The 14,822-nt window shown below is 39.2% G+C and overlaps 1 protein-coding gene and 2 long non-coding RNA genes across 3 annotated transcripts; 1 reads left to right on the top strand and 2 right to left on the bottom strand.

Moving 5' to 3' along the window:
• Positions 1 to 9,440: 9,440 nt before the first annotated feature.
• LOC139192577 (uncharacterized) lies at positions 9,441 to 10,678 on the bottom strand. Its single transcript, XR_011576779.1, has 2 exons — positions 10,606 to 10,678; positions 9,441 to 10,166 (listed from the first exon to the last, which is right to left on the bottom strand). It is a non-coding gene; the product is annotated as an uncharacterized lncRNA (long non-coding RNA).
• A 67-nt stretch (positions 10,679 to 10,745) lies between these two features.
• On the bottom strand, positions 10,746 to 12,086 carry LOC114821539 (probable serine protease EDA2; the record flags this gene model as incomplete). The annotated part of the gene is made up of 5 exons (XM_029094087.2): positions 11,703 to 12,086; positions 11,446 to 11,601; positions 11,156 to 11,338; positions 10,952 to 11,068; positions 10,746 to 10,814 (listed from the first exon to the last, which is right to left on the bottom strand). Coding segments are annotated over exons 1-5 (909 nt in total), but the record flags the coding sequence as incomplete, so codon positions are not given.
• Positions 12,087 to 13,510: 1,424 nt separating this feature from the next.
• Positions 13,511 to 14,261, top strand: LOC114821543 (uncharacterized). The gene is made up of 2 exons (XR_003768974.2): positions 13,511 to 13,682; positions 13,915 to 14,261. It is a non-coding gene; the product is annotated as an uncharacterized lncRNA (long non-coding RNA).
• Positions 14,262 to 14,822: the final 561 nt, after the last annotated feature.

Raw genomic sequence — 14,822 nt, 5'->3', positions numbered from 1 at the left:
CTACTAGCATGCAAGAACAATGATGGAGACCAAGACTATACATGGTACCTTGACACCGGCGCCAGCAACCACATGTGCGGAAGAAGAAGCATGTTCGTAGAGCTCAATGAATCGGTGAGTGGCAACGTTTCTTTTGGAGACAAATCCAAAATACCCGTCAAAGGAAAAGGTAACATCCTAATTCCACTGACAAATGGCGGTCACCAATTAATTTCAAATGTCTACTACGTGCCCAATATGAAAAGCAACATTTTCAGCTTGGGTGAACTCTTAGAAAAAGGTTATGATATTCACATGAAAAATTATAGCCTTTTTCTTAGAGATGACAAAGGAAGATTAATTGCCAAGGTGAAAATGTCAAAGAATAGGATGTTTTCTATGAATATTCAAAATGATGTTGCAAAGTGCCTCAAAACATGTTACAAAGACACATCCTGGCTTTGGCATCTTCGTTTTGGGCATCTTAACTTTGGGGGACTGGAGTTATTATCCAAGAAGGAGATGGTGAGAGGCTTACCGTGCATCAATCGCCCTGATCAAGCTTGCGAAGGATGTTTACTTGGGAAACAGTTCAGGAAAAGCTTTCCAAATGAGTCAACCACAAGAGCCCAGAAGCCACTCGAGCTTATTCACACCGATGCGTGCGGTCCAATAAAACCAAACTCTTTGGGTAAAAATAATTATTTCCTTTTCTTCATTAATGATTTTTCAAGAAAAACCTGGGTATATTTCTTGAAGCAAAAATCAGAAGTCTTTGGAGCATTCAAGAAATTCAAAGCCGCTGTAGAAAATGAGAGTGGTTGCAAGATCAAAGCCATGAGATCTGATCGAGGAGGAGAATTCACTTCAAAGGAATTTCAAGAATTCTGTGAAGCTAATGGAATTCGTCGACCTTTGACAGTTCCAAGATCCCCTCAACAAAATGGTGTGGCGGAAAGAAAAAATCGAACCATCCTCGACATGGCTCGAAGCATGCTCAAAAGCAAGAGATTGCCTAAGGAGTTATGGGCAAAAGTTGTAGCATATGCTGTCTACCTATCCAATCGGTCCCCAACAAGAAGTATGTGGGGAAAGACTTCGTAAGAAGCATGGAGTGGAAGAAAGCCAGGTATCTCTCATCTAAGAGTTTTTGGAAGCATAGCCTATGTACATGTACCAGACGAGAGGAGAACCAAACTCGACGAAAAAAATGAGAAGTTCATCTTCATCGGCTATGACTCAAATTCAAAAGGCTATAAGCTGTATAATCCAAACAATGGGAAAACGATGATTAGTCGAGATGTGACATTCGATGAAGAAAAAGAATGAGATTTTAGCTCTCATGCAAGTGATCTTCACTTCTTTCCTTAGTTTGAAGAAGAGAATGAACAAGGGATGATGGAGCAAGAGAGGTTCAACAAGAGTCCACCATTCCACCTGCTTCACCAATATCAACCAATCATGGTAATTCACCAGCATCAGCATTATCAAGTGAGGGTCTAAATGAAAGAGAAGTACCATGCACAAGAAGTCTACGAGATCTCTATAAGGTAGCTGAAAGACTCCATAATCCTACATTTTTCTATCTCTTTGCTGATTATGAACCAGTTGACTTCTAAGAAGCAGTGCAAGATGCTAAGTGGAGGAAAGCAATGGATGAAGAAATTGAAGCAATCCAAAAGAACGATACATGGGAACTCGCTATTTTTCCGAAAGGACACAAAGCCATCTGAGTCAAGTAGGTGTATAAGACAAAGAAGAATGCCAACGGAGAGGTCGAAAGATACAAGGCGAGATTAGTGGCGAAGGGCTATAGTCAAAGAGCCGGAATTGACTATGATGAGGTATTTGCACCCGTTGCTTTGTTGGAAACTATACGATTACTAATTTCTTTGGCAGCTCAAAACAAATGGAAGATTCAACAAATGGATGTGAAGTCCGCTTTCCTAAATGGAGTCCTTGAAGAAGAAGTCTACATTCAGCAACCGTCAGGCTATGAAATCAAAGGGCATGAAGACAAAGTTCTGAAGGTGAAGAAATCCCTCTATGTGTTAAAACAAGTGCCACGAGCATGGAAAAGTCGTATCGACAAGTACTTCCAAGAAAACAACTTCATCAAGTGCCCTCATGAACATGCTCTCTACGTCAAAGTCAAGGATGAAGATATTCTGATTGTGTGCTTATATGTGGATGATATAATCTTCACCGGAAGTAATCCAAGCATGTATGAAGAGTTCAAGAGAGTGATGACCAAAGAATTCGAGATGACTGACATCGGGCTGATGGCATACTACCTAGGCATTGAAGTCAAGCAGAACGAAGAAGGCATTTTCATATCCCAAGAAAGCTATACAAAGGAGATACTGAAAAAGTTCAAAATGGATGACTGCAAGCCCATAAGCACACCAGTGGAGTGCGGAGTTAAACTAACTAAGCATGACGAAGGAGAAAGTGTAGATCCAACATTTTTCAAGAGTTTAGTTGGAAGCTTGCGCTACTTGACTTGCACAAGACTAGATATTCTCTATGCCGTCGGATGAGTCAGTCTCTACATGGAGAATCCCACAACTACACATTTGAAGACCGCCAAAAGAATTCTTCGATACCTTAAAGGTACTGTTAACTTTGGCTTGTTCTATTCAAGCTCTAATAATTACAAACTTGTTGGATACAGCGACAGTGATTGGGCAGGAGATTCCGACAATAACAAAAGTACTACTGGATTTGTGTTCTTCATGGGAGACACTACATTCACATGGATGTCGAAGAAGCAACCGATTGTCACTCTCTCTACCTGTGAAGCTGAATACGTAGCTGCTACCTCATGTGTCTGTCATGCAATCTGGCTGAGAAACTTGCTAAAAGAATTAAGCATGCCATAAGAAGAGCCAACAGAGATCTATGTCGACAACAAGAGGAAACACTTAAACACTCTTAGAAGCTTTGTTGCTTCTTCTCACTTCTCACTACTTGCTCTCTTGGTTGTTACAAATGGTGTGGATGCCTTATCCTTTTACAGGCATGGATGGAACCTTGGAGAAGCATGGAAACATCATGCTAGATATATCTAGATAATTCCACTACCTTCCTATGCTAGAATTATCTACACTAATCTTGTATGTTGGTGGAATCCTCACAATTCTTCTAGACTCTTCCACCAACTTGAACTTTGCTAGAATTCTCTAGCATGTGCATGGATCTTTCTTTGTGCATGGGCTAGATCTATTATCTTTGGGCCAAGACAAGATTACAATTCAACATCCCCCCTTAATCTTGTCTTGTGATGCCGATTGTGTTTCTTAATCTGACAAAGTCTTCTTGCTTGAGTGGTTTGGTGAATATGTCGGCGACTTGGTCTTGTGACTTCACGTATTCCACTTGCACATCCTTTCTTACAATACACTCTATTCTGTAATGATAGCGAGTATCTATGTGTTTGCTTCTGTCATGGAATATTGGATTCTTTGCTAGAGCTATTACAGACTTGTTGTCGACATAGATCTTTGTTGGCTCTTCTTGTGGCATGTTTAATTCTTTCAGCAAGTTTCTCAGCCAGAGTGCATGACAGACACATGAGGTAGCAGCTACGTATTCAGCTTCGCAGGTAGAGAGAGTCACAATCGGTTGCTTTTTCGACATCCATGTGAATGCAGTGTCTCCCATGAAAAACATAAATCCAGTAGTGTTTTTTCTATCGTCGGAATCTCCTCCCAATCACTGTCGCTATATCCAACAAGTTTGTAGTTATTAGAACTTGAATAGAACAAGCCAAAGTTAACAGTACCTTTAGGGTGCGTTTGTTGCACCGGACTATCTCGGACTGGATTAGCTTCAGGGACTAAGCTGGACTGGCTTAGACTAGACTAAGCTGGACTGATTTAATGAAGCGTTTGGTGCAGTGTCGGACTAAAAAGAAGGATAATAACAAACTACAATATTTTATATTTTTTAATTCATATCTAATAATATTATATTAATTAATTCTATCTTTTTTTTCTTCTAATAATACTCTCCCTCTCTCTGGAAGCCTCCATCATTTTCTTCCTCGTTCTCTCCGTCCCACACTCTCCGTCCCTTTCCTCTTTTTTCTGATTAATTGCCAAAAAAATTCTGCAAAATGAAGAATCGAGCTTCGTTTTTCTGGTTTTTGTTCATGGGATCGTCGGGCTTGTCCACCAGAGGAGGAGAAAAACGAAGAGGAAGACCCGGTGGAGGACAAATCGAAGAGGAAGACCTGGTGGACAAATCGAAGAGGAAGACCCGGTGGACAAACGAGAAAAACGAAGCTCGATTCTTCATTTTGCAGAATTCGGAGGTTGTGGACTCCGAATCTGGGGTTGGATTCTGTCTTCTCTGCTGCTATTTTTTTGTTTGGATTCTGTCTTCTTTGTTAAATTTGTCTCTGTTTGTGGGTTGTGGAAGGTTGTGGACTCCGAATCTGGGGTTGGATGTTTTGGATTTTTTAATGTGCGAGGCAGTGAGGAAGAAGGAAATGAAAGCGGCGATTTACGAGGACGCGGCGGTTGTCCTGGGATGGTCCGGTGAGGTTGTCGAGCAGGGTGAGCAGTCGAGCAAAGCGCTGAGGAGTCGAGCAGAGCAACGATCTTAGCAATCCGGTGGTATTTGGGGGGTCTCGCTAAGACTACCTAGCGAGCCCCGTAGTCCACACGAGTCCCCTTTAGTCCCACTTAACTTAGTCCCAACACCTATCAAACATGGGACTGTAGTCCAGTCCAGTCCAGTCCCTTCTAAGGAGGTGAAACAAACGCCCCCTTAAGGTATCGAAGCATTCTTTTGGCGGTCTTCAAGTGTGTAGTTGTGGGATTCTCCATGTAGCGACTGACTAATCCGACGGCATAGAGAATTTCTAGTCTTGTGCATGTCAAGTAGCACAAGCTTCTAACTAAACTCTTGAAAAATGTTGGATCTACACTTTCTCCTTCGTCATGCTTGGTTAGTTTGACTCCGCACTCCATTGGCGTGCTTATGGGCTTGCAGTCTTCCATTTTAAACTTTTTTAGTATCTCCTTTGTGTAGCTTTCTTAGGAGATGAAAATGCCTTCTTTGTTCTGCTTGACTTCAATGCCTAGGTAGTATGCCATCAACCCGATGTCGGGTCATCTCGAATTCTTTGGTCATCACTCTCTTGAACTCTTCATACATGCTTGAATTACTTCTGGTGAAGATTAGATCATCCACATATAAGCACACAATTAGAATATCTCCATCTTTGACTTTGACATAGAGAGCATGTTCATGAGGGTACTTGGTGAAGTTATTTTCTTGGAAGTACTTGTCAATGCGACTATTCCATGCTCGTGGCGCTTGTTTTAACCCATAGAGGGCTTTCTTCAGCTTCAGAACTTTATCTTCATGCCTTTTGATTTCATAGCCTGATGGTTGCTGAATGTAGACTTCTTCTTCAATGACTCAATTTAGGAAAGCGAACTTCACATATATTTGTTGAATCTTCCATTTGTTTTGAGCTGCCAAAGAAATTAGTAATCGTATAGTTTCCAACCGAGCAATGGGTGCAAATACCTCATCAGAGTCGATTCCGGCTCTTTGACTATAGCCCTTTGCCACTAATCTCGCCTTGTATCTTTCGACCTCTTCGTTGGCATTCTTCTTTGTCTTATACACCCAGTTGACTCCGATAGCTTTGTGTCATTTCGAAAGAATATCGAGTTCCCATGTATTGTTTTTATGGATTGCTTCAATTTCTTCATTCATTGCTTTCCACCACTTAGTATCTTGCACTACTTCTTGGAAGTCAACTGGTTCACAATCAGCAAAGAGATAGAAAAGTGTAGGATTATCAAGTTTTTCAGCTACCTCATAGAGATCTTGTAGACTTCTTGTGCGTGGTACTTCTCTTTCATTTAGGTTCCCACTTGACGATGCTGATGCTGGTGAATTGCCATGATTGGTTGATGTTGGTAAAACAGGTGGAGTAGTGGATTCTTGTTGAACCTCTCTTGCTTGCTCCATCATCCCTTGTTCATTCTCTTCTTCAAACTGAGGAAAGAAGTGAAGATCACCTGCATGAGAGCCAAAATCTCATTGTCCTTCTTCATCGAATGTCACGTCTCGACTAATCACCGTCTTCCCATTGTTTGGATTATACAGCTTATAACCTTTTGAATTTGAGTCATAACCGATGAAGATGAACTTCTCACTTTTGTCGTTGAGTTTCATCCTCCTCTCATCTGGTACATGTACATGGGCTATGCTTCCAAAAACTCTTAGATGAGAGATACCTGGCTTTCTTCCACTCCATGCTTTTTGCGAAGTCTTTCCCCACACACTTCTTGTTGGAGACCGATTTGATAGGTAGACAACACATGCTACAGCTTCTGCCCACAACTCTTTAGGCAATCTCTTACTTTTGAGCATGCTTCGAGCCATGTCGATGATGGTTCGATTTTTTCTTTCCGCCACACTATTTTGTTGAGGGGATCTTGGAACTGTCAAAGGTCGACGAATTCAATTGGCTTCACAGAATTCTTGAAATTCCTTCAAAGTGAATTCTCCTCCTCGATCAGATCTTATGGCTTTGATCTTGCAACCATTTTCTTTCTCTATAGCAGCTTTGAACTTCTTGAATGCTCCAAAGACTTCTGATTTCTGCTTCAAGAAATATACCCAGGTTTTCCTTGAAAAATCATCAATGAAGAGAAGGAAATAATTATTTTTACCCAAAGAGCTTGGTTTTATTGGACCGCACACATCAATGTGAATGAGCTCGAGTGGCTTCTGGGTTATTGTGGTCGACTCCTTTGGAAAGCTTTTCCTGAACTGTTTCCCAAGTAAACATCATTCGCAAGCTTGGTCAGGGCGACTGATGCATGGTAAGCCTCTCACCATCTCCTTCTTGGATAATAACTCCAGTCCCCCAAAGTTAAGATGCCCAAAACAAAGATGCCAAAGCCAGGATGTGTCTTTGTAACATGTTTTGAGGCACTTTGCAACATCATTTTGAATAATCATAGGAAATATTCTATTCTTTGACATTTTCACCTTGGCAATTAATCTTCCTTTGTCATCTCTAAGAAAAAGGCTATAATTTTTCATGTGAATATCATAACCTTTTTCTAAGAGTTGACCCAAGCTCAAAATGTTGCTTTTCATATTGGGCACATAGTAGACATTTGAAATTAATTGGTGACCGCCATTTTTCAGGGGAATTAGGATGTTACCTTTTTCTTTGACGGGTATTTTGGATTTGTCTCCAAAAATTTTTTTGCCACTTACCGATTCATTGAGCTCTACGAACATGCTTTTTCTTCCGCACATGTGGTTGCTGGTGCCGGTGTCAAGGTACCATGTATAGTCTTGGTCTCCATCATTATTCTTGCATGTTAGTAGCACAATGCCATTATCTTCTTTCTCTTCTTTCACATAATTGACCTTCTCATCAAGTCTGTTGCTTTGAGCTCTACATTCCTAAGCATAATGCCCAAACTTTTGATAGTTATAGCATTGAACTTGAGATTTTTCATACCTCAAGTTTGAGCGCCCTCTTCCACGACCTTTTGTTGAGCTTCCTCCTCTTTCGTAGTTGCTATGGTTGTTGAAGTTCCAACCACGTCCACGTCCATGTCCACGTCCGCGTCCTCGACCACCACTTCTTTCGTACTGGCTTCTCTCATTATCGAAGCTTTCTTCTTTCTTCTTTGGCTGAACATTCGTCTTGAGGAGCTGCTTATCATTCCCTTGCCTCTTTTTATGTTTCTCTTCATATGCTTGTAGCGAACCCATTAATTGCTTTATACTAATTTCTTCCAAGTTTTTAGTTTCTTCAATCGTCACGACAATGTGCTCGAACTTGGGGTCCAATGAGCGTAGTATCTTCTCCATAATTCTAACATCTTCTAATTTTTCTCCGTTTCTTTTTAATTGATTGGAAACCGCTAAGACTCTTGAAAAATAATCAGAGATTGATTCAGACCCTTTCATTTGTAGAGATTCGAACTCACCTCTTAGTACTTGAAGACGAACCTTTTTCACTTGTTCGGCTCTTTTGTAAGAGGTTTGAAGCTTTTCCCATGCTTGCTTGGCAGAGGTTGCACTCGAGACCTTCTCAAAGTCATTGTCATCTAATGCTTGGTAGATTAGGTAGAGAGCCTTCTTGTCTCTCTTTCTTGAATATTTCAAACTCTCCTTATGGGGTTGGGACATAGTAGCTTCATCTTCTGGCTAAGTGTAGCCTTTCTCCACGACTTCCCATACATCATGTGCTCCCAAATGGGCCTTCATTTTGATACTCCAATTATCGAAGTTGTTGTTGTCGAGCACTGGAACTTGGAAGGCTGCCATAACGTTGCTAGCCATAGCTGTGATACCACTTTGTTGGGGCTTAAAAAGACTTCACTACTTTGGAGACGTTTATCTCACAAAGAAGAATGTAATGCAGCGGAATTGATAGGCAAGAGAAAGAAAGAACACTCAATGTATTACACAAGATTTTTATTCACTCACAAACTTAGTACAAGAGGAAATACTCAAACACTCTTAGAAGCTTTGTTGCTTATTCTCACTTCTCACTACTTACTCCCTTGGTTGTTACAAATGGTGTGGATGCCTTCTCCTTTTATAGGCATGGATGGAACCTTGAAGAAGCATGGAAACATCATGCTAGATATATCTAGATAATTCCACTACCTTCCTATGCTAGAATTATCTACACTAAGCTTGTATGTTGGTGGAATCCTCACCATTCTTCTAGTTGTTGGGGCTTAAAAAGACTTCACTACTTTGGAGATATTTATCTCACCAAGAAGAATGTAACGTAGCGGAATTGATAAGCAGGAGAAAGAAAGAATACTCAAAGTATTACACAAGAAGAGCCAACAGAGATCTATGTCGACAACAAGTTTGCAATAGCTTTAGCAAAGAATCCAGTTTTCCATGACAGGAGCAAACACATAGATACCCGCTATCATTACATAAGAGAGTGTATTGCAAGAAAGGATGTGCAAGTGGAATACGTGAAGTCTCAAGACCAAGTCGCTGACATATTCACCAAGCCACTCAAACAAAAAGACTTTGTTAGATTGAGGAAATCAATCGGCGTCACAAGACAAGATTAAGGGGGGATGTTGAAATGTAATCTTGTCTTGGCCCAAGACAATTGATCCAGTCCATACACAAAGAAAGATCCATGCACATGCTAGAGAATTCTACCAAATTCAAGTTGGTGGAAGAGTCTAGAAGAATGGTGAGGATTCCACCAACATACAAGATTAATGTAGATAATTCTAACTTAGGAAGGTAGTGGAATTATCTAGATATCTCTAGCATGATGCTTCCATGCTTCTCCAAGGTTCCATCCATGCCTATAAAAGGAGAAGGCATCCACACCATTTGAAACAACCAAGAGAGCAAGTAGTGAGAAGTGAGAAGAAGCAACAAAGCTTCTAAGAGCGTTTGAGTGTTTCCTCTTGTAATAAGTTTGTGAGTGAATAAAAATCTTGTGTAATACCTTGAGTATTCTTTCTTTCTCTTGCCTATCAATTCCGCTGCATTACATTCTTCTTTGTGAGATAAACATCTCCAAAGTAGTGAAGTCTTTTTATGCCCCCAACAAGAAATGCCTTCAGCTATTAGGGGTTTTCTGGTAGGCAGCAGGGCAGGAGGAGAAGGGATAAGGTTGAGGGCCGAGATGAAAGGGTAGATAGAACTTATGCTACTGAAATAGTAATATGTAATTACTAGGAAAACATATAGATAGGCAAAGAGAGATCAATGTCCTTGACCTGCAATTTTTTTGCCTCCATAGTATAGATTTGTTGCAACAACATCAGGATAGATGCCCTCTCCGAAAACACTCTTGCAAAGGTCTAAATGGTATCTGCAACGATGTCAAACTATCAATCAGAGATGCATACAGGAGCTACCGAGTTGAACATTCTACAGGTCTGTAGAAAAAGCATAAGTAGAAAAATAGTATTTAGATCAAAAATATTTTCAGAAACATGCCTTGTGTCAATTTTTGAAGACCGGATGCTATCATTTGCAGGTGCCACCTGAAAATATGCAACTTCAGTACAAACTTGGAACCACCACAATCTATCAGAACTGCCCTCACTAATAGCAGTATTCTTCAAGTGCTTCTGATTATATGTTTCGACATCAACACCAAAACTTCCCAGATAATGATCTTTAACGTATCTAGCATATGTTTCCTGCAAGAAGATTAAGTTTTTGCCATTAGCAACATTACACAACTAGAGAAGCTTGATATAGGCATCTTCATAAAGCTTAAGTCCAAGAACCACGATTATTGGCACGGCTTACAAGTTACGAAATAGTTTTTTTTTTTTTTTTTTCCCCATCATTCTTACTTTTCACTGAAGTTTAAAATGAAAATATTATACAGCGTACACTATGAATACCAGAGGAAATGCGCATGAAATTTTCATACTACTGCTAAGTTTGAAGTTAGAGATTTGACATAAAGGGGTTATTTATTTGGACAATGCAAGGTAAACATGCTGCCCGTAAGACAAGCTCAGTAACCAAGGGCTCATTATAGAACATAACTGTGTGATTACATATAGAGCACAGTGGACCAAGATTATTTCAATTAAAGAACCAAATGGAAAGGTGAGAAGAGGAACATACCACCAAATCCTCTTCATTTGTCTTTGCTTGAACAAGAGGGGAGCATAACTTATCCGGAATTCCGGATTGAAACTGCAAATTATTAAACAAATAATCACCACCAGTTCGATAGAGTGCAAACTGAGTGACAAAACTAAGAAAGAAGTAACATTTACCGCTGTAACAGCAGCATCGGCCAGAAAATACATAAAATCATCATCAATATCAAGCTGCACACAAACTTAAGGTCAAGATGCAAGGTGAGAAGTGAAGAAGAAACTCCTACAGGCATGAATCCGGATTGTGCTTCGAAGTACATCATGATTCAGATTTACTAATGGTGACTAAAAAGGATGAAAAATCCAACCTGCGTTGCACCAAACGACACCTTTACTGCTTTCCGGTTAGTAGCAAGCCTTTGTTCAACAAGACGATTAGTTTCTTGCAGTGCAGCTTTACATTGTGGACCTGCAGACTCACCAACCTGCATTCGGAGAGTGTTGTAGTTAAGCGACTACAATCTCATTCTTTTGCCTTAAAGGAGAAAATGCCAAATTAACACAGTGATCACCTGCTGGTCAAATTCAGTGAAGTTATAAACAGCTCCAACAACAGCAGAACTTGCAACACTTCCACATGTCAAATGCGGGAATTTAACCCGAAACCACGCACTAAGAGCTCCCGCATACGAAACACCAAACACAAACCATGGATTTTCACCCTTGGTCTTATTCAGCTTCACATTTAATGAATTCTACAAATAATCACACAAAGTAAAATATAAAAAGAAAACACTAAATAACATGCTCAATTCGGTAAAATATCTACAACAAATTCATAAACTTCACAAATGGGGCTTGCCTGGTAAAACTCACGAAAAACCGCCAAATCGAAAAGAGCTTGCTTGGATGACAAGTACCTCAAATTCTCCGTTGTATGCGATTTGAAAGGAGAGCTTTTTCCGTAGTATCGATGCTCAGGCGAAACCACAGCTGCCCCAAACTTCTTAGCCAACACCTGCACAATGGGACTTCAATTAAATTCCCAAAAATCCAATCTTTCTTCCACATTTACAAATTTACAAATTTTCCACAAAAATTTGAAAAATTAGAACTTACACTAAGGTAATCGTTAGCAATGCCGCTGCACGCGGCTTCTCCGCAAATTCTGAGAAAAATGGGTCCGTCAGGCGTTCTGAAGTAGTCGAGAAATTCGTAGTAGCGCTGCGGGAATTTGCCGCTGTCGTAGGGCGAGAAGTGGTCGAGAGTCTGATCGAACCAGAACTCCTCCGTCGTCAAGTAATTGCCAGTGCCTCTGGCTCCGGACGAGCTCCCCAGCTGAAGAAAAGTTCGGGGATTCATAAAGGCAGAAGCGAGCGTCCAGAGCATCGTCGTTAGAAAGAGCGAGAACGAAGACGACGTCGGCATTGGAACTCGGGATGGTTGATTGGCGGCGGTGCACCGGTGGCTGGTCTGTGAAAGTTTGCAGCAACTAGCAGTCATGCATGCTGTGCATGTGTTCACATACAATATTGGCACGTGTCAGCAGTGAATAGTTAACTTGTCTTTTTTGAAAGACTAAATTTTAGCAATGATCATTGAACTTTAACTTAATTGAAATAATGATCCTTAAACTAAAAATCTATTACCTTTGACCCTCAACTCATCAAAACATGCAACTATGGTCTTTCAACTAAAAATTCATTACTATTGGTTCCTCAACTTTAATCTAACTTGAGAAATGGATCCCTCAACTTTAATCCAATTAAAGCAATAGTCCATCAACTTTAACCCAATTGTAGTAATGATCATTCTAACATAACTCATTTTGACAAAATTATGACGAAGTTGACAAAAAAAATACTATAGCTACATGTTCTGATGAGTTGAGGGATTCCAATTATAGTAATGATCATTCCAACATAACTTATTTTGACAAAATTTTGACGAAGTTGACAAAAATGACCATAGCTATACATTTTGACAAGTTGAGACACTAATGGTAATGGATTTTTAGTTGAGGGACTATTGTTCCAATTTAATTAAAGTTAAAGGACTATTGCTACAATTTACTCATTTTTGAAATTTTGGTGTTGCGAAGGAGAAAGCCTGAAGGATGAGAACGAAGGTATTAAATATCGATGATATCGGAAATATCGGTAGTCCGAAAACACGGAAATATTGATGGAAATATCGGGATATTATCGATATCGATAAAAATAATATGGAAACCACGGAAAGTGTAAGAAAAACTTGAAAATTTTTATTGAAACTTTGCATGATGTTTATTTAATCAATTATCTATTAGTTTATCACAAAACATTGGAAGGAAATGCATTGCATAATGGATTTAACATTATCAAGTTGATTATATAGCGAGCTGGCAAACATTATGAGTGTAGAAAATATGTAGTAATTAATGAAAGAAGTTTAAACACACCGTAATCATTTATATATAATGAATTAGTACAATATTTTACACTTTATACATTGCATGGTAAGATACATGAGTGACTTAGTACCACATAGAGTTCCTATGAGGTTCAAAATTTTGACTATCTTCATCATCTCTATATGTAGAGTAAGTGTATTGTGAAGAGTAGTCATCAAATGATAAATCCCCAAAATAGTTTTGCATGTAATTGTTAACATGCCACCCATATGGATCCGAGATTAATTATCACCATTTTTTTTTACAGAAAATAGATCCGCAAACTAAACACAATCCAAAAAAATTTTAATTTTGTTCAACAAAAGAAAAGAACATTAATGTTTTTGTTCTAGCATGTGTTGAAACATTGGATCCCCTTTCAATTGCCTTGAGCCATGAGCCACTCTCATTTTCAAACCAACCCGTGTAGAAAGAAAAAGGAGATGCTTTTCAGATTCCCAACCACTCTCTCACTCTCTCACTCTCTTTCTAGAATATGAGAGATGCTATCATTTCTCCAACCTCAAGCCCAACGCCCATTCTTACAGCATTCTCTCTCACAACAGCTCCACTCTCTCTCATAGCTCTTCATTATTGTCTGCAACCTGAAGCCCAACAACATACACACCTCCGCGTCTCTATAATCATGAAAACTGAGATGCATGAAGGTAAATCCCTCCTCCATGAGTGTTAATTTTTTTTTGTTCTTTCGTTTCAGATTTATGTGTTGGACTGAAATAGAGCGAGATCTAACACATGCAGGTGCTTTCGTTTCAGATTTATTTCTATTTCTATTCTTAACCTCTGAATATTTCCATCAATTCTGGAGGGTTTTGATTTAGTGTGGTGAAGGAATAGAACTGATTCTAACCCTGGACAATTTCTACATCTTCTCTGCAGAATCCGGTAAGCTCCGGCGATGTCAAAGATCTGGAGGATGAGCGACAGAGCAAGTCTGGGAGGCGATCCAAACGACGCAGCCTTGGCTGCCTTTCCGATGACGGAGCCACGAGATTGTTTCGATAATATCGAATATATCGCGATATTATCGATAATATCGATAATATTGCGATATTTTGACGACAATTATTGCGATATTTTGACGACAATTAGAGGATACGTGGGAAAATATCGGTTTCTCTGATAAACGATAATATTGGCGATATTTCACTGATATTATCGATATTTTAGTCATTGTTGAGAACTAAGAAGTAAATTGAAAGAAAATATCAGCATATTTAGTAAAAGGCTGTTAATTTACTTCTCTAAAATTTTGTTGTCCTTTTATTTTTGAATTGTTTTCTATTTCAGTTATATTACTTTAAAAACAAAAATTCTCTTTTACTAAATAAGAAATAATCAGGTGAGATAATATACACCTCAGAATTCATCAATTTTTCTCTCTCTTCACCGCCCGCACCTCTCTCAAATTACTCAGTTAAATAGGACACTTAGTGATTTTTTTAAGAAAAAAAAATTATTTAGTTTGGACACCCATAGAATTTTGAATTTCACTTTACCATACTTTTCTAAATTTCACTTTATAACGCTTCTTTGAAACTCTATAGTAGAATGGAAGAACATAGCGACAACTATGATATCTTGAATAGGACAAAGTAAATTTTGTCATTTTTTATTCGATTCTTAACATTCTTTGTGATGGTATTTGATAAACCATATTTTGCAAGAACCTTGTTGCCTTGTTGGACTGATACACCAAATCCAGACGGTAATATCCATAGATTTTTTTTCTTTTCATATAAACATTCATTTCATCCTAATTTTTGGAGTTTAGTCATTGGATTGGT

This window comes from Malus domestica, chromosome 15 (genome assembly GCF_042453785.1).
Source record: "Malus domestica chromosome 15, GDT2T_hap1".
Lineage (NCBI taxonomy): Eukaryota > Viridiplantae > Streptophyta > Magnoliopsida > Rosales > Rosaceae > Malus > Malus domestica.
This window is presented reverse-complemented; position numbering and strand designations above follow the sequence as displayed.